Genomic DNA, 21,137 nt, shown 5'->3' with positions numbered 1-21,137 from the left:
AACAAACCAATCAAGGATGAAAATTTGCGAATCTTACAAAGTTTTGTTGATTTTATTTCTTCACAGCAATTTAAGATTTTTTGTATCTTTTCCTCTGTTAAATAAATTTTATATTCAACGGTATCAATTATAATTCCAAAGAAAACAATTCTTTGTGTTGGAATGGTAACCGATTTCTTGATATTCACAGTAAACCCAAGATTATGTAACTCTGAAGTCACCAAATTTGTTTGGTTTAAACAATGGGAATAATTTTGATGCATGATCAGGGAATCATCAATGTAATAACAACATCTAATTCCATTCTCTCTGAATACAGCATATATGGGTTTAAGAACCTTGGTAAATATTCGTGGACATGATGATAGTCCAAATGGTAGTACTACAAATCTGTAAAATTTATCTTTCCATTCAAATGTCAAAAACTTTCTGTAATCTGAATGTACACTTATACTAAAATATGCGTCTTTTAGATCAACAGAAGTCAAAAAATCATCTTTTTTGATCAATTCTAAAGCATAAGACAAATTTTCTTGTTTAAAATGATGATACTCAATGTATTCATTTAAATTCCTCAGATTGATGATTGGTCGTAAACTTCCATCCTTGTTTGGTACTAGCAAAACATTAGAGAAATAAGCATCTCCTATATCAAAAATTTCCTCAATAGCACCTTTTTCTATAAGATTTTCTACTTCGTTAGAAACCAGATCTTCTTCTTCCTTATTAAATTTAATTTGTTTTTGCATAGATGTTTGTAAAGGAATTTCCATAAATTCAATTTTATATCCAGCATAAATTATATCTAAAATCCATTGATCATCTGTAAAATTTGTCCAGTATTCATAATTAAGTTTCCCTACCTTTACTTGTAGTACTTCTTCGTCGTGTTCATGAACTGTTTCTGACTTCGACCTCTCTGGGTACTGTTCATGGTCATGAATCTTGACCTGCCTTTGCCTTGGTATCCATTGTTGTACCTTTGTATTTGACTGGCGTAATTTTGATTGCTGTAGTTTTTTTTTATAAATGGCAAGTTATTTTTGGGTTTTAAATCCCAGTATGGGGATTTAATACCAATGGGGTGTTTATTTATGTCCCCCATTTCTTTCTGTTTTGACATACAATTGTCCCCAAAAAGTTGGTCAGTTACTGGAATTTCAGCAGAAACAATTTTCTTGTACCTAGGGGTCAGACATGATTTGATTTCATTTCTGCGTTTCATAGATAAATTGTAAAAACTGTTTCCTAGCATGCTAATGGCATCACCAAGCATCTTTTTGTTTTTAACTGATTCTGTATCTTGTTTACTAATCAAAGATTCTGCCATCTGAACAAGGGAAATTAACCCTGTTGCAATAGATTTCTGGATTATCTGTAAGTTTAAATTAACTGCATGGGCATTTTTTCCCCATAACATCCCAGATTTCTTTATTTACACGTGGGACTTTGAGATTGCAATTCTCTGGACGTGCGTATGGTTTTTGCAACTCAGTCATAGCTTCTTTGTCAGACTTAACAGATATTGCTGCATTTACAGCTTTAGCCAATCCATCATTAACTTTACGACCTGTTTTTTCTGTAGAATTTAATTGGGGGATATCCCACAAAGCATTGTCCTCTTTCAGATCATTATCTATGGTAATTTGCAAAGCTTTACTATCAAAAACATCTTTGAAGGCATCATTTGGATTAATACCTGGGATTGAAGGTGAGGGCTCTGGGTTGTCTAAATAACTCAGATCAACATAAAACTCATTTTGCCCATCATATACATTATAATCTACACTGTTTTGATCATAATCTGGAACAGACACAAACTGTTTTACTGGTTTGTTACCTTTATTGTATACATCTGCCTGTGTTACAGTGCAAGATGGAATTTGTTTATTGTTGCTGACATTGTGTTCCATAGATTCTGAAACATTATTTTGACCAGAACGGCGCGCCGTATTTTCGGCCATTTGACTTGACAAAAATGAAATAGACTCGAGTATTTTATCAATCCCCAACTGAGTTTTCAAATCATTGAAATTGATGTCATGAACTATTTGAGGGTTCGTATCTGTGCTTACCTGTTTCCTAGATTTCTTTGTTTTTGCACGTGTTTTATCTAACGTACCTGGGGTGTGCGTTTTACGCTTCACTCCCCTCGTAGTTTTCTTGTCATCTGTGGCATTACTAGCCGAACTTCTAGTGGCAACTTTATTACCGAATAATTCCTCAATATCTGAGAATTTGTCAGTATCGCTGTCTCTAAGAGACAACATGTCCTCATTATCGGACGCCATTTCCGAGAACACGGCAAAATTTAAGAACAAATTAACAACCCAAAACTTATCTGACTTACAAAAACAGTAGTGTAAAATAAATGTAGCTGTTTTACAGCATAAACCCCCCAAACAAACTTGAACAACGTTCTAAGTTTAACAGTGTTTTAATAATCGAACACCACACCTGTGTTACAGGTGATTACTTGTCGCTCGCTCAAAGAAATGCTCGCGGCCATGTTCACCACGGTACCATCAAGTTACTTTGTTGCCGCGGCGGCAGTTCCGCGAAGAATGATCTTGCTCTCCACAGTAACAGCAGGTCTGCACAAAGGTAGAATTTTGATGTTTAAGAATATGCACATGAGTACTGTAGAGCTTGAGAAGCAAAGCAGTGCCACAGTCGGACAAATGGATGCAATCTCTCCAAAAAGAAAGGGAATTCCAATGCGCGGATATGTTAAGGAAGCATATAAGACATTTCTCGGGAAAGTTTTAAAGAAAATTAAGTTTGATAATTTAACAGAACCGCCGATAAACGGAAACTATTATTATCTATTACATCAAGTTAAAACAGTGTTTAACACAAAGATGTGCACCACCACCATGGCATCACGTGACTTCTATTAATAGCCAAATTTTCCTAAACGCTAAGAGAACAACAATACCCCGGATTTTAATGATTTCTTTCAGTAAATGATATAATTGAAAAACATCCATTTTGCCTAAAAAGTGCTGCTAGAATCCCACCGTCCTGTCAGTAAAATAATAATTTCACATATTCGCTCTGAACCATACCCGATGTTTTGAATTTTATACATATGAGCCGAGATTTTTCCGTAAAGCCATGCTTTACTCGGGATTCTAGCAACACTTTCCAAGTATTTTAGAAGGCAAACTTTCAATCTGTACTAATCTTAGGTTTTGAAATATCCAGCTTCTTGTTGTTCTTTTGCATAATTTTATTCACGAATGACAGAGGAAAGGCCGACCGGGATACATATATAGCTGAATGTCTTCGAAAGAGAATATTATCGATGAAAATAAATAAGCATATCTGTTTATTTAATGAAATTATAATGATTTTCACAAAATATTCACGATATTTGCCTTAAAAACTCTTTTTTACGTATCTTTGTACATACTGTCTCAGCCAAATTCTCTTTACACGGCATGATCAATTACCAAGGTACTAGATGTACACATATGACGTCATCGTTGGTAGATTTTAATCAACATGACAGATACAGCATAACAAAATAAAACTATTTTATTTTTGTTAATGTTTAAACGTTTCTTTTCATTTTCTAGAATTATATCACATCTCTAAATTACAATATAACGAAAACCTGTGTTGTAAATTGACGTCACTTCGCCTGCTATGACGTCATAATGTAGCACTGATAAAGTTAAGGTAGAATATTTTGTCTGCTTCCTTATTACTCTGCGTTTTTGAACGACTTACTCGAATCGATTCACACAGGACCGTACTCCTCACAAAGATATCTAATGCACTCATTCACTTCGGTTACATCTGCGTCCTGTCTTGGAATCACTTCCGATAGAAACACTGCTATCTTTGGATTTCTTTTCTTCAAATCAGCAACTATTTCTGCAAAGTCATTCTCAATCATTCTCAATGTAACGGAAATTTGCAACAGCATTACCCCTAGTCTGTATAATAACACTTTGAATGAATGTGTGCAATACTGGCACCTCGATTTGTACTTACTTTCACACTTGGATCTAGGCCACGGTTTTATTTTCCTTTGAAGAATTGAACTCTCGATGACAAGTGTAGCTATATGGTTATATTCTCTTACAGGAGGCTGAGAACTTCTTGCGATGTTGCTTCGTCTGTTAGGGGTCGATATATTTTGACTCTCTTTGGAGATGTTTACATCTGACTTTTCTTGGTCATTTTCTTTGTGGACTGGGTGGTTTTCAACACAGGACTGGGACTGACATCTGAATCCATTGATGTACTGGAGGTACTTTTTTCAATAGGAGAGGTACACTGGGTATGCCTTGAAATCCCATTTGTCACTGAGAGTCCCTCAGTCAAAGTTTCCTTCTGTTTCACTTTTTTCCCGGGAGTTTGTGTAGAAGCATTATAACACGGCTTTGTTTGTTCTGCTTCCATTAGCTGCTTCTTCAGGATTTCAACTTCTTTGGTAAGCATTTTCTCCGTCTCGGAAAGATTTTTTATGCTTTCTGTGCTTTTACAATTGCTGCATCCCATCTCAGTACTTTATTCATTCAATTTCTTTGAGGGTTTGGGGGTTGAAGTACAGTTCGGCTGGTCAACAATAATTTTGCACTCTGTTACAGAGTCAGTGTGGCTCATATCTGGTTGACTGTTTATTTCGTTTAGAAAGTCTTTCCTGTACCAATCAAACGCACTGGTCCATTGTATAAGAATGGTATGTGTGCTACTTTAAATTGTTACAGTCACCGAATCACATTCAGATTTGTATATGCACCCATTTCTTTTATTGTTTCCATGAAATAAAAGCAATTTCCGAAGCACAGATAAAACGAAATCATGTTTCTGCATGACCATCATAGTTTATGGTCACACTTACTTTGTTTAGTTTAACCTGAAGAAAGTCAGATAAACTCACATAAGGGTCCAGTTCATTTTCTTCTCCATTGCATGATTGTGATAGTCCACTAAATGAGTTCAAAACTGATAAAGTAAACTATAATTTACACTCAGATCCATCATTTCATTATCATTTTTAGTAATCAGCTGGGTATAGATAAGAGCTCATAAAAACGCGTCTTATCTTATATAAAAAAATCTGTGTTTCAATTAAAATGAATACAGTACACTTAAAACAAACTAGATATTGAATGGTTTTCCCGAGGTTTTTTCACTTCTTGTACACTTCTTGTACACGCTCTTTACACGTTTTGTACACATTTTTTTTACACGTTTTATACCCGTTTTATACATTATTTGTACAAGTTTTGAACACGTTTTGTACACATTTTATACACATTTAGTACACGTTTTGTGCACTTTTTGTACACTTTTGTACACTTTTTGTTCAGGTTTTGTACACTTTTTGTACACTTTTTGTACACGTTTTGGTACACTTTTTGGCTTATATGCAACTAAGAGATGCTGATGGAAACCAGTTGAAAGTACAACATGTGCCACAAGAGCATACATACAGAATTGTGACTGAAGGGTCTATGAAGGTCATAGAAAAACAGAACTATAACATTCAGTTAATGTTTAGACCTGAAAAAAAATGATTTTTATCAAATTGCCAATCATGCTTAAAAATGAATGTTTGTCAGTTTATTTAAACAACTTATTGGAACAACTGCAACAAGTTGAATTCAATTGTTTTCAATATAGTTAAACAAAGTTAGCATTGGTTATGAGAAAGTCATGTTCAAGTGTATACTTTATAATACAAAAGACGTGTTAATAGTGCCTGCTTTTATGAACCAAGTATTTATGGTTACATGTATAGTATACATATTGTAGAAATGTCAATTGAGGCACTTCATTTTAAGAGCTTTCATCTCATTATTTTTGCACTGTATACGTGATACAGCGAAAACTTTTGTCTGACTTAAATACCTTAATTGCCTCTCAAAAGAAGAAAAACTGTTTAACGTGTCAGACAGTGATAATTCTGGATAGGAAGTTCACGACAAGAGCCAAGTATTAAATATTTACCAGCGAAGTCATGACAAACACATGATGAATAGAGTCACTTGCAGGTAAATCATTTTTATTCATTTGTACTGAATGAATATATCTATTCGATTAAATGAAATCTATTAGATAAAAAGAAATATTCATGAAAGAAAGTATAATAGCAATCTTTGAATTTATTCCCTGAAACTATATTATAAGTTCAGAAACTTGCAAAAAAAACATGCAAAGTTCTCAATAAGTCTCTTTTCATGGCACGTGACTTTGTGTATAAATACCGATTATTTTTAACTGAAATTGGTGGAAAATTACAAATGACACTCTAAACAATTCTTGAATATAAAAAAAACTACATTTTAAATATTTCTTTTAATAACTCTATGGCAGGTGTCAGAAATGGTTGTTTGGAAATGCAGTGGATACATTAACGTATTTATTATCATTTTAATATTTTATACGTGAAATGAGAATAAAACACCCTATGTGGTATATAATACAAAAATTACGACTGCTTGATGTCTTTTATAATTTTTTTATTGAGACTTTTACTGACTTTACTAGATATTAAGTTTATCAGTTGATGATTTATTGTTCATCTTTCCGTTGTTAGATAACGTCAGATAACGTTCAAATCATTTCAGTTTTATGAAAATCCCAGGATCAGTCTATCTTAAACGCGTTTATTATCGACATAGGCTAAGAAAAAATGTATTTCGTTACTTGTTCTTCAGAAATAAGAAATTAAAAAAAATAAATCTTCAATGGAAGTGGATTTAAGTTGTGATCGCATTTTGGAGGCTCTGTTTTAAGTGTTTATCCCACTAAACAAATTAAAATTGATGAACATTGTCATTCATCTTTTTTTATGCGTAAATATTTTCCTTTCGATTGCTTCATTTCTTCTCATTACATTTATGTACATATTTATCTTCGCTTTTTTTGGTACTTATTAATATTTGTTGTATATGTTGATTTTAATCTCCGTTGGAGGAAATAAATGATGAATGAATGAATGATTGTTGCATAAGCGCACAAAAGGGCCTACAACTAAATAATCAACTCATTTAATATTGTCAATTTTCATGTATACAAACTTTCAAAGTATAAACATTATACTTGCTGATAATTTATCATATTTTCTCCTTTCCGTAATTATCTCTTCAATCGCTATGCTTCAATTTCGGGCTCGAGTGACGAATTTCATGTAAATAGAAGATGGCATTTGCAATGTTTGGTGGATTATTATTCTTTACATTCATGAAGGCGGGTTAACATAGGAAAAGAAATTTTGACATATATTTTTAAAAATGTTTTTCAGCGTTGGCTTGATTATTCATTTCAAAAGGATATTAGATATAGCAAAAACAAAAGTATTTGTATATTGTGTACATTGGCTTCAAATAGTTCGCGAAATGCAGATGTAAAATTCGGTAAAATTCACATGCACAGAAAATAGTTCAGTAAATTAAGGTATCAAAATATTTCAGGAATTTAGGAAAAATGGCAAATAAACTTCTATCACACACGATACGGCAACCATAACACGTATTCATTTATATTTTCACTCTGAAAATAAAACAGAACAAAAAAGAGTCCAACAGGAGGAAAAAAGAAACATGTGCGTTTTAGACGGGAAAGTTTGACGTCACAATAAACACGTTTTTCTATATCAACGCTTATGTCATTAAGCCTGATTTTGTCGGAGAGCGGTCTATATGATTATATATATCCTAGGGAACTCTCTATATGAATTACCCGTATTTAGGTACATAACTTGAAAATAAATTTAAACTTAAAATCGACCTTGCAATGCAGTGTTACGTCTTATACGCATATAAAGCTATGGGAAGCCTTAAAAGCACTGCGAAAATCCGTCGTCAATTCAGTGTAAAAATAATGGACTAACAATGTATGAAAAATTTCAGGCAGCATTTGACTCAATGATAAATTGTATTTGCTTACAAAGCCATTGTATCGACCATAGAATTTATGAAATAATGACTTTAAACGAGACTGCTGATATTCTTGTTTCATCAACTTGCTTCTCAATAATTTACCTCCATTTAGAAAGTGTTCATACCTAGAGCATGCGTATCGAATCAACTGTATTTTCTAAACTCAACTGAGATATATATACTCCGTATGCATGTCATGAAGGTATATTGCTTCAAAAGTAGAGAACATTGACGATAGAAAAGTTAAGGTCATTACGTTTATCATATAGCTTGGTTGTTAGATTACGGAACTATTAACATCTTTTTCAAGTACAATGTAAAATATCCAAGTATGAAACAGATATGTCAGACTTTGTTGTATCTTTTATCTCTAGCTTCCCAGGATATGTAGTATCTAAGTATGAATGGATATTACCATTTAATCCATTCTGAGAATGTGTTTAGTTTTCTTTTCATATTACGTCTAGGACCTTGCATAGTCTTAGAACAAATTCATAATGGAATTGAATTTATTTCGCTCAATGGAGAATTGGGCTCCCTTTATTTTATATCATTTACAATGAATTATTTTAGGACTCTATAAAACCTTATTGAAAAAGTACTAGTAATTACGTTCCAGCTGAAAGAAGGAAACACACAAGAACAATCGAGAATATTTTCTTTTAGATCGACATTTTTTAAAATTTCGTTTAAAGTTGAAAAATTGGCTCAGAACGTTTGGTTATATCGGTAGGAAATGTATGGTGATTAAAATTGAAATGTGCCAAAATGAAATATATGTAGAGAGCAAACAGAATTTAAGCTTAAAAGTACGAAGGACATTAAATAAAAAATGTCATTGGGGCTCGGAAAAAAACGCTTTTCTATAACGTTGTCTTAATGATTTAACTAAAATATTCTCTTTTAATCAAAACACATATCCAAAACATTTTCATTCAATTTCTAATTGTTTTTCGAACACATTTTTGAGTATGACCCTTTGTATACTGGAATATGGCATATTCTATGATTTGCTGTACTTGTTTTTTTTCTGATAGATGTTTTTCTAAGTTTACGAAATGAAACAAGTTAAAGGTTGAAAGTCCTGGCAAGATTTGTTGATGTGACAAAACATTAACTTTCTGTTTATCCCCAAAACTTTACTCTTCATGGCCTGTGGGTTTGGACGCCGTCATGAAGACATTTCACGTAGTGAATTCCTCAATTGAAATGTAAATATTATTAGGTACACAGTCAGTAAGTGACCTAATACGGATTCATACAGGGTGTGAAATGGAAATTCGTATTGGGCGAGGCGAAGCTGTATAACGAATTTATCCCGCTGAAGACCTTTTCCAATAAAAAAAAATATTTGTGCATATTATGAAAATATTAAGTTATAATCCAATAACAATCAACATGAAATATCGTTACGGTTACAAGAAATTTAACTAAATTACCTACGTTAACCGTTTCTTAGCCGCCATTTTTATTTACAATAACAACGCTTCGAACGGAATCGCGTGCCTGATTTTCATATTACGCCTCGACGGAGACGTGATATGGAAACAGAGACGTAATACGGAAAATACGGTCTGAAGCGGGATAATAAATAATACTACTCTGGAACAGGAAAACACTGACCACTAAAACATCAAATGTAGGATGAGGAAATAGTGGGAAAAAACTGTCGATTATACATTGTTTAATCAATGGCGTGACAAAAAGTTTGAAAAGCATCAGTCAGAATTGTACTTAACTGTAGATTGTATTTGCTAACAAGACCATTGTATTGACCATGGGATAGACATATGTTGATATCTTTTTTATTAACATGAGTTTTTATATAATGGAAATTGTCCTAATTAATATGTATGTTTGGGGTCTCAACCGAGTTCGGCCAAAGCGACACATTTTCATTTGCCGATGTCTTTCCTTATAGGACAATATAAATTATACTGACATTCAATTTTCAATGACATGCAGTTGGGAAAACCGCACGAGACAATTGGAAAGTCTTGATTGTAACGTTATATGATGGCGTACATGTGCGTTATGTTGCATTTCAAGAACAAGCCCAAATAGCGCTTATTTTTCATTGTAACAGGAATAAAAGTAAAATATAAGTATAAGAAATAAAATATGATTTTTTTTAAGAGTTTTATTGGGATATGACATGAAGTCGGTACGTAGAATTTGATCACTCGACCGACTTCATGTCATATCCAAATGAAACTTTAAAAATGATATCTTATTTCTTAATCAACGTACATCAACTGTTTGTCACGTGACATGTTTAAAATTAGAAAAAAAAGTATGTATGTAACTATGTATACAAAGATCATAACAGTTCAACAATATACGGATAATTTTTCACTATTCAATTGATTTTGTTTTCTTTAAGACAAATTCCTAACCCGAAATGTGCTGGTAGCAACTTTCCTATGCCCAGGAATAACATAAAAATTTAGCAATCTTATTATAAACCTCGTGCATTTACAATTTACTGAAAAATCCAACAGCGCACAACTTGGTCCCGGGACTTTTCAAAATAGTAGAGACAATAGTTACATGTGTACAAAATATTATACAATTATTGCATTTTTTTTTTTGGTCAATACAATGATTTAGCCATCTGAGGAGTATAATGTTCACCGAGCACGAAGGGCAAGGTTAATATTGTGCTTCGAAGATTGCTAAAGCATTGTATTGACCAAAATAATAGCAATCATTGGTTTATTATATGATTCACTGATAAAATGATACAGCTCATTACTTGTTTGCATTTAATTAAGTCTTAGCCAAATACAAGAGAGAAGTAGAATTAGAATGTAAATAAATCTTACAAGTCGTATCAATTTGAAGTTTTTTAAATCAATTTAAGTTGCCATGACAAAAATATTATTTCAGTCTTTTCAAAAGGATAGATTTTGAAAGGAAGGGGTATTATCAGGGAAAACAGACTGCCAAAAAGTAAAAATTTTCGTTCAGTAAATGTGTTGAAGTGGGGTCCCTTCATCCCCTCTTACAACACTCACCCGAAAATATATTCGATTATTTTTTGTTCACATGAAAAAATAAAGTCATAGTCGTTTAAATAGCTTTCCAGAACAATTTGTATCATTTTGGGATTTCCCGATCTATTTTAGATCAATGAAGAGGAAATAAATCCTTGTATTCACCTGGAACGTCACGTGCAGGTCAATACAACGTAGTATTTTTTCTAACATAGTTGAATCTCAGCCAATCAGAGAGATGGAAACTATTCAATCATAAAGTAACATAATTTATAGTTAAGCAGATATCGTTGAAAAATTTGAGATTCTCAGATTGTCTTAGCCAGTGCAGTGAGATCAAGATGGCTTTGATTTTATATTCAAAATGTGTTATAATGACAAGATAAGTTATACATTATTTTATGGTTACAACAATTTTGAGAAATCACAGTATGTATGAAAAAGAAAAAAAAATATTTTTTCGACTATTCATTTGTATAGTTTCAACGTGACGTCATAATAGATTTCCGGAAGCTCTGCATAGACTGATATACCTTTGGGAGTCCTTATTTTTTTTATAATGTAAAGTTTATATATTTGTCTAATAAGAAGGAGTATATAATAATCAAAGAAAAAAAAATCACCGCAAACACACAACGCTTTCATAATCCAGTCTTTAATATTGAGGTCAACACTCTTGTAAAGTAATGGGAATATAACGTCTTTCATGTCCCAGCTCCATTATGACATAATTTATTTAAACTTCTATCGTTATTTACGACAGTAGAATTCGCATTTCCATAGCATTCAATTCACATTTTTTTTCAAAAGGAACCCTGATACCTTTATTCATGTTAGTATCATTTTCAAAAAAGAAGTCAGAAACGAAAAAAAATTCCGGGAGATTGTACGCAATACCAATATATTTCTTTCTCATGCGATAAAAAAACATATTTCATTTAAGCATTCTTTTAAAATAGAAAATTACACTTTGAAATTTGCATATTTATTTAAATTACAGTACCGACCAGATCCAACCTGACACCAAAGCAGTCCCAGAAAGCAGTCCCCGGGAATGCTCTGGGAGTGCCTTGTGTCAGGTTGGGTCTGGTCGGTACTGTAAATTCCTAAAAATCATGTTCTTATCAATTTCATTTTTGCAATCTATATTTGAAAAGAATAATTTTTTAAAAATGTTTAAGAAATTTGTAGGCACCTTTCATTTACTTGATCGTGACTTTAAATACGCAAATCCAATACTTCAATATTTGCCGTTGCCCTATGTCTATATTAAATTACTTTCTATATATACAACGATAAGACGAATAACAAGCATGAATATTATGTATAAGTAGCTTGTTTTGAGAAATAAACTAACCAAACAAACCGTATTTTTTTTATATTAATAAAGAATTAAATATCTAGAAATATATACAGTGTTGTGATTAATCTTAATACGCAGAGAGACACAGAATAAATTGGGAGGAAGAGCAAAGTATGTAAATGTTTTTCTTTTTTTTCATATTATATAAAAGTGGAATAACTGAACATTAAATAAATTCTGATATCTTATATCGAGTATTTAATACTTAATGACAAATATCAGGAATTCGTTGTTTACCCAGGTTCAATAAGAATATAAAATCTGCAGAAAAGAACAATATATTATGTTTTCAAATGACCCCTTTAAATTGAGTTTCAATTATACACCCGTACAAAGCTTCACTTTGCACAGCTATACATCGGAACTTTATTGGTAATTTTCAATTTATTCAAAATACCTTTTATTTAGAAATATTTCACAATGAAGTTCACGTTCTCCCGCAATTTCAGCATATTTTATATGAGTGCTTAATTTGAATAATATTTTTTCTACCAGAAAATATTGAGCGCAAATTAGAAGGTACTTTATATTTTTTATCGAAGATGTATCTATCCAATACTAATTTCTGACGGACAAAGAGCCAATATTTATGAATATAAGTTAAACGACTCCTTTATTAAATACCTAAAACATTTTTACATAATTTAGTATAATTATTCCAACTAAACAAAACTGAATTTACTGATTTTTTAGTATCGGTATTCAAAGTAATTTCTGTGCTGTAAGCGTTCAATATCATATCATTCCGTTGCCCCTACCAAAAGATATGATTTGCTTATTTAGGTTATAATGAGTCTAATACTAAATTCTTAATAAAAAAATTCATTTTGTGTGAAAAATAAACACATCTTAACTAGTTGCCTTATTTTTATAATTAAGCTCTGAGAATTTGAGCAGACGATTATTTTTACAACGGGATGTTTGATACTGAACGCTCGTATTCGGAATGTTTCGGGCATACCCGTATTTGAGAAAGACAAACATTGTGTTCAATAAAACGTCAAGATATTAAACGCTAAAATTCTCTAGATTTTTGTTTGTATTATATAAAAAGCTATTTAAGAAAATAACTTATAAGATATAATCGATTTCCCTAATAATATAAATACACTTAACTATAAATGTTTGTTAAATATTATATAAACTGTCCATTTCTACAGTTGTCTCCAGAAGAAATTGGTTTAACCACAGAGAGAAAGAGAGATATATATTAACATATATCCACATCAAGATCACTATATCTCCACTTAAGAGCTTTCCTAATCAAATAATGTGTGGGCGACTTGATAAAACTGGCATTCTGAATGTACTGTCATCTTAAACTCTGCATTGTGGTGTTTACATTCAATTGAAAATTAAAATAGAAAAGATTTTAAAAGGATATCAAACAAACCTATATTCATGATTTGCAATAAAGTACATGCAACTTATAAATATGTATTATATAAATACTAGTGCAATGGTGCTTTAAAAAGAACTTTAAAAACAGTACTTCGGATTTTATTCTTGAGTACAAACTAAATTGATTGTTCTCAATGACGACAACTTCTCATGAACTGTGTCCTATAATGTCGACATAAGAAACGAGAATTTCAATATGATATATTAAAATATTGAAACACCCAAAATATGTTACCTATTAGTGCAAAAATGGTCAAACAATAATAAACGCTCATTAACTTGCAAGAATTGTTTAATGATAAACATTATTCAAACTATGTAAAGTAAAATAAAAATATATTTACTGCCATGGATCTAATAAAATATGATAAAGGGTTAAGTAAATTACCAAAAAGTTAAAGCTTAAGTGCATAAAGTCAACTTAATTGTACCGTATGTTAGTAAGATGCACCCTAACCCCCTATGTTTTATCTGCCATTTTTAGTCAGACTATATGAGTATACTTTTTTAAAAAATCCTTGATTTAACAAATTTCACGAATGACATACTTTAATAGGTTATCTGTATCGATACTAAAATGCATTTTAGAACGAAATCAAGGTTCTAAACAAAAATATTATTTCACTCTTACTATCTAATTTTCAAAACTATTTTCATGTTAAGGACCTCCTTACCGTTTTAAAATTTCTGAGTTAATGCCATATTGAGACAGAAAGGTTCCTAGCTTTTTTAGTGTAACATTAATTACCTCTATTTATTCATAAACTTTAACCAAGATCTCAAAATTTCATTTTATTTAATATTGAGAAAAAAAATATATACACATGACGATTATAAATGTGCAATAAATCGAAACACGAAAATAGGATAAATTCATTAATTTTTTTTTTTTTGGTTGTTTTATAATCAACAAAACATTTTTTTGCATTTTTTAGATAACCTACCTTCCCTGTTAGTTGTTTCAATGGCAACAGTTGTAATTAAAGGCGCCTTGCTCTGGATCACGGTGATGATGATATCATGGACAAATGTGACCAATGGGCAAATACTACAAGACATCAGAGCAAAATGTACTGGAACAAATGAATTGGACTTTCTAAAAAAAGAAATTATTGCTTTGCAGAAAGTCGTAAAGGAACAAGCAATTAAAATGCAAATTCAAGAGGAACAAATTTATTCTATAAATCAAAAACTTTCTTTAAGTAAGTACAAGAAAGAATTTAAACATTTTACCAAGTTGTCTCATCTTGAAAAAAAATTAATTTAATCTTTAATTTAAATGTAAATTCTTACAACGTGTATAAAGTATTAATTTTATCGTTTTTTTTTTAAAGTAAAACAAAAAGATGATTAAATATAACAATTAAACTTTAAAAAGAAGGATGTTGAGATAACGACCAGTTTTTAATGTCAAAGTCCATAAAACAATACAAAACAAGAGCAGAGCAAACTCGGACCTCCGAAAAATCAGTTTATATCAGTTAGTATCGGTTATAATTATAAATGTGAAAAATCTTAATTACTATGATATGATCAAACATTTAAAAATGTAAACAAAGTATATGCATGTACAGGTATGAAATAATTATTATTTGAAAACGCTATATTTCTACGGGCTTTTCGTCTGTTTTCTCTAGTGGAGTTGCACAATGTAACTCTTTCCCATTTCTTAGTCTTGTCTTTTATTTTAGTTACTGCTATTCACATATACATAGAGAAACCGTTTTAGTCATTCTAAGGACGAGAAATAAGTTCCTAGTCTACCAAATATTTATGACTGGTACATTTCTGTAAGAGTAAATTTAGGTTCAAAACACTTGAACATACTTCAGTGCGCCGCCTGTGCCAACGCAGCCGCCATTTTTCAAAAAGTCGGATTTCAACCCCATGTTTATAAAACGTTATAAAATTTATATTTATCAGAGCACAAACACCAAAATTTGAGGAAATATAGTTAATAAAACAGTATTGAGAATTTTCATTTCCAATCAAAAATCACAGGGTAGTAATCACTTTTCCGTACGATTTTAAAATATAATATAATTCAGGGTTCTCCATGAGCTGTTTTACTGTGTTGCTCCCGACACAGTAAAATTTTCTCCGACACAGTAACGATTCAAATTTTATGCATGCAACACAGTAAAAATTTTGCCGACACAGTAAGATCTGTAATAATTAGAAAATCTAAACACGCAAATTCTCTCCAACTGAGACTCTAATTAAACAATTATATCGTCTTTCAATTATAAAAGCTAGAGCACTTAAACACAAGGGCTTCACCTTGCATAATCAATTATCTCCTAGACCCTCGCCGGACTTTACGCATGACGGAACGAAGACAAATAATTTGTTTTCACACTTCCATATAAGAGTTAATTGGTAGTTGCAACAAAATACATTCTTTTATTTTTAAAAAAGATATTTAAATATGTCTTTTCTATAGATTCATGGCTCTAGAATAATTTTAGCACTATAAGTCAGACATACCATCGTATCGATATTTAATCAGTCATGCATTTAATTGATTTAAATAAATTGCTTAAAATTTTAAACATATGCAAGGAACTCTTAAAATATTTCACTGATCTGAAGTTTCTTTTTTTTTATGTAATGCGATAACTCAATCAAGAAATCTGATAAATAATCACGGCAATTTTTCTTTAAAAAATGTTAAGTAGTACGACTGTATCGGTCAGAATTTCCTCTGCTTTTCAGAACGTATTTTTACTTTTAATAATATGTACTACCACAGCATTTGTGTAACTAATTAGCGATTTTTAAATAAGTTTGTGCATGTATTCTTTTGTAATTTTCACAAATAGTGATTCAGTTGCGAATTTGATCGCGAAAATACCGCGAAATTTTAGTTTTTCGCGTAAACTTTGCAACACAGTAACATTTCAAATGATGGAGAACCCTGAATTATATCAAATTTTAATAGCAACTTTTGGGTATTGCGCCGCCTTCCTATATCAAACAATAAAAATTGTCTTTTAAATTGGAATAATTTGCGTAGTTACTCCATATTTGTCCATAAATCTATTAGATAGTGTTGGTTTAATCTATATACAAAGTTTCATTAATGTATGACTTAGGGTTCCTACAAAACAACGCTTGTCTACGGAATTTTGGGACAACCCTCGTAGTTTTTGCCATGTGCTGATGTCTGTTTGTTTGTCTGTCTGTCTAGCTGTCTGATTGTCCAAAAAACCTTTATCCTTACCTATAAATATACTTAGGTTGGACCTTTGGCTTTCATATTTTGCAGGCGTATTTCCTGCGACTAAACCTTTCTTTTGGTACATTTACCACCAGCTTTGACCTTGGAATTTGACACACTTTCACACCAAAATTCTAAAACTTTTACTTTTGCCATAACTTTTGAACGCAGTTAGTTCTAGGCCTTTCATCCTTCACAAATGTATTCGTGGTGAGAAAACCTTCCATTGGATACCAACATGATTTTTTTTACTTTTAACTTGGAGATTGACCTCCTTTTTAAAAATGTTAAACTTTGGCCATAATTTTTGAACGGTTAGTGTTAAGGCTTTAATGCTTGACATATATCTACCATTTGATACATATTTTATTGTATACCAACAACTTTGACGTTTTGATCTTGGTCTTGGAGATTGGCTTACGCTTAAAAAAATAAATGTGGTACTATCTTTGATTGGTAAGAGCTAGGGCTTTGAGATTTCCTGTACATATTTTTTGTGACGATACCTTTCATTGGATACCTGTTACATTGGCCTTGGAGTTTTATCTTCTTTAAAAAAAACTGAAATTTTGAACGGTAATTGCTAGGATTTTCATATGTCGTATGTACAATCCTTGAAACATGACCTTTTATTGGACACTAACAACTTTTTTTTCCTGACTTTGGTGATTGACTTATCTTTAAAATCATTTCATTTTGGCTATAACTTTTGAACAGATAGTGCTATGGGTTTGTATTTCACCTTTATATTTCTTATATGAGATTGCCTTACTTCGGGTATCATCATGTTTGATTTTCATTTGTGGAATTGTTATCCTTCGCTATTTTGACATACGGAGACATCGATGTTTCTTCTTAAACATACAAAAAAGATACATGTAAACACATCTTATTATATTTTTCAATATACTCGTATCTCCTCATCTAGTACAATAGTAAAGAAATTGATATTCATTTTTGATGTCTGAAGTCGGTCATGTTATTATACATTTTTGCATTGGGGAAACTATATGCATGAAACATCGTAGAAGTCTAAACTGATATTTGCATACATATACACTGTTGTGACATTCTGGAGTGCAACGAAACAAATGTACTTTAGCTTTACTTCTATCAAAAGTGTTAATTTCCTGAGTAACGTAAATCAAAATTATATGAATATAAAATATATGATAATTTTTGTTTTTTTTTTGTCTTGCTGAATATAAGTTGAAGCTGATTTGTCATCATATTAATCTACTTTGACGTCCCTCGGTAGTAAATAAACTTGAAAACATGACAAACTTCATGCAATAGCTAATAATATTTCTTAAGAGGCGTAAACAAATACATGTTTAATTTTTTTTAGCATAAATAAAATTAATGGATAGGGATATAATTTTTACAGATGGTGATCAAACTTCCACAGCCTTATTAACAACTGGAAAAGTTGCTACAAACTCAAAAACAAAATTTAACAACACAACAAAAACGATTATGACAGTGACAACATCCAAAACAACTCTGAGTGTAGGGACATCGCCAATTGCACGAACATCAACGGGTAAAACTATTATTTCACTTCATGTTTATATTGAGGTTAAAATATACATTTCAGTGTTCCTCGTTTCATTTAATTATGCTTTAATTGTTGTCCTACACCTAATAATAAATCTTTTTGCAGGCATTAAAGGCAAAGAGTTTCTAGTTTTGTTCATGAGAAATTATGCCTCGGCATCAGGACCATTTAGAATGTTTATTACAACAAATAGTGATTCATCTGTAGCAATCTCAACCTCACCTAATTTGGAAGCAACAATTAAGAAAGCAACTGACAGAATTATAAACATTACGTCGTCTTCCAATATTTCGCTTCCTTTTAAGTTGTCATGTGACTATTTCAAAATAGAACCGAAAGCTGTACTGGTAGAGACATCTCAATTGTCCACCATATCTATATTTGCTAGTTACCATGTGTATAGCAACGATGGAACTTTGGTTATTCCAACCAACAGATTATCAACCAAATATCTTGTTTCTTCAACAGATCCCCGCTCAACAAAACCCGACTACTATAGTCAATTCTCTATTGCGGCCTTACATGAAGGAACGAATGTTAACATAAAATTCAGAATAAAAGCAACAAGTTCAATTGCTTTACTTGGTGGGACATACAAAAATCAAGATGTTTTCACAACAACTTTAGATAAATATGAAACTTTTCAAATAGGGCATGGCAGTGATCTCAGTGGAACCTTCATAGTGTCTACAAAACCAATAGCTGTATTCTCTGGAAATCGATATCAATATTTGAAAGGTGGTTCATATAGTCACATGGTAACTCAATTACCCCCTCTTACCGAATTTGATACACAATACATTGTACCCACCTTCTACAATAATTTGGCGACATTGATTCAGGTTGTAAGTACAAGTCCGAGTTTAATTAACATAAGTATTGGAAGCAATGTATCGACATTACATATTGCTGAACATGAATACAAAAATTTCGAAATCGATTCAGGGGAAGTCACCATTTTAACATGCGAGAATCCTATATTAATCGTTGGTTTTGGAATGGGTTCCAGCAATTTCAATTACAGTCCATATATGACTGTCATTCCTGGGATTCATCAGTATCTGGACTACTACAAGGTTTTTGTACCGGACGGATATACACATAATTATATTTGTGTGATGATTTTACAGAAGTATATAAATGATATTCAAGTAAACGATTACTCAACAGATAATTATATATTCGTGAGTCGACGCCAAGTAGTCATTTCACAGAGCACATTTAGCATTCTTACATTTACAGTAAACAGTGGAACGGTAGTCTTATCGACAACTAATAATGCAAAATTTGGATTAATTGTCTACGGTCATAGGAATAGTGATGGATACGCTTTTGCTGGAAACTTTGTACTTTCGTAGACTTCATGAAGAGAGGATCAGATTATTTCAAATACCGTAAATGTTCACATAAAGTCGTTTTGGGGGAGTTTTGGTCCAATACTCAATTTCTGACTGAAAGACACAACATTAAGAAATATATTCTGCACGGGAAAATAAACTAATTTACAAACATTTTCGACGAGTTTGGATGTTATATTTGTACATTCGTGCACTTAAAGATTATGCTTAAAATATAACTTTTTACATATTTTGATAATTTTATCTTTATCCGACGATAAGCTAGTTAGCTTAGTCTCTTTCCCTGTAGGGCCATTTATGTCATCAGCGAATCGGAGATTTGTTACTGATATTCTTATGTGTTAAAATTTGTAAAAGTGTAAGGATGCGTCAAATGTATCTAGAAAATCGTAAAAAAAAACAGGACTTTAATAATGTGTCCATTTTAAAATCTTTAGCAACATATGCAAGGATTGGTCCAAAAATAATGTCAGAACTTCGATAAAATTACTACTAGTTAACTTAAATTAACAAAATTATACATGATGGTAGCAAAATATATTCAAATAAGTCCGGAAAAATTCAATTTGAAATGATTTATACTCTAAAAAAAGAATAATATACAAAGTGCAATTTAGTTAGTCGCCGCACCTCAATCACGTCATATGACGGTTATGCGCCCTCAAACATTTTGAGAAACTTTTTCCCATCGTTTCATTAAAATGATTAAATATTCAGAAACACATGTACATAAACACATTTTAATTTCATTAAGAATTATTGTCTCCAATTGTACAATCTATCAGTAATTCAGTCCTTCATCATAATTCTTTGAACAGTACCATAAGACAAACTTAAAAGTTTCTCATACAACGTCTCACTCAAACCGCATGACACAAATCTCCTTTTTTGACAACATCGACGCCATTGAACGTTTCCACCCGACCTCGTATCATTCGGTCTTTTTGTCCTCAGCTGATCAATAAAATATCCACGACCCACCAAAATTGTTTGAAACGATCTATGAACAAGTATCCTTTTCACATTTTTCCTCTGCGAGTCTGATTTACCATCGTAACTCTTTTATAGAAAAACCGCATTGAAACTCAGTTCGGCGTTTTATTCCATTTCGACATTTCCTTTCTTCAATACATCAGATATGAAGAGCAATGTTTATGATAAAACGAAACCAATATCACCAAACAATCGTCGTCAGTATTGTTTTTTTTTAATATTTGGCGATTAGACGCTTTTTTAAAATGCATTTTAAAATGTGTTTGTCTTTTTTATTCTAACAATATACACTTTGAAACTTGACGTTTATTTTTGAATCTGCGACTACCTCTATGTTTAATGTTTTA

The 21,137-nt window shown here is 31.7% G+C and overlaps 1 protein-coding gene and 1 pseudogene across 1 annotated transcript; one reads left to right on the top strand and one right to left on the bottom strand.

Moving 5' to 3' along the window:
- Nucleotides 1-865: 865 nt before the first annotated feature.
- LOC134254748 (uncharacterized) lies at nt 866-2,291 on the bottom strand (annotated as a pseudogene).
- Nucleotides 2,292-5,908: 3,617 nt separating this feature from the next.
- Nucleotides 5,909-19,833, top strand: LOC134254742 (uncharacterized). Its single transcript, XM_062737273.1, has 4 exons — nt 5,909-6,011; nt 14,597-14,863; nt 18,269-18,424; nt 18,545-19,833. Exons 2-4 carry the CDS (start codon nt 14,626-14,628, stop codon nt 19,795-19,797), a joined length of 1,647 nt encoding a protein of 548 aa, XP_062593257.1. The 5' UTR covers nt 5,909-6,011; nt 14,597-14,625; the 3' UTR covers nt 19,798-19,833.
- Nucleotides 19,834-21,137: the final 1,304 nt, after the last annotated feature.

Source organism: Saccostrea cucullata, unplaced genomic scaffold, assembly GCF_032062105.1.
Source record: "Saccostrea cucullata isolate Sc308-1 unplaced genomic scaffold, CSIRO_AGI_Scuc_v1 ctg4154, whole genome shotgun sequence".
In the NCBI taxonomy this organism is placed as follows: domain Eukaryota; kingdom Metazoa; phylum Mollusca; class Bivalvia; order Ostreida; family Ostreidae; genus Saccostrea; species Saccostrea cuccullata.
This window is presented reverse-complemented; position numbering and strand designations above follow the sequence as displayed.

Coding starts and splice junctions, on each gene's coding strand:
- LOC134254742 (XM_062737273.1), top strand. CDS start 14,626: ATGGCAACAGTTGTAATTAAAGGCGCCTTGCTCTGGATCACGGTGATG. Junction 14,864..18,268: donor AAATCAAAAACTTTCTTTAA/GTAAGTACAAGA, acceptor TAATTTTTACAG/ATGGTGATCAAACTTCCACA. Junction 18,425..18,544: donor AATTGCACGAACATCAACGG/GTAAAACTATTA, acceptor ATCTTTTTGCAG/GCATTAAAGGCAAAGAGTTT.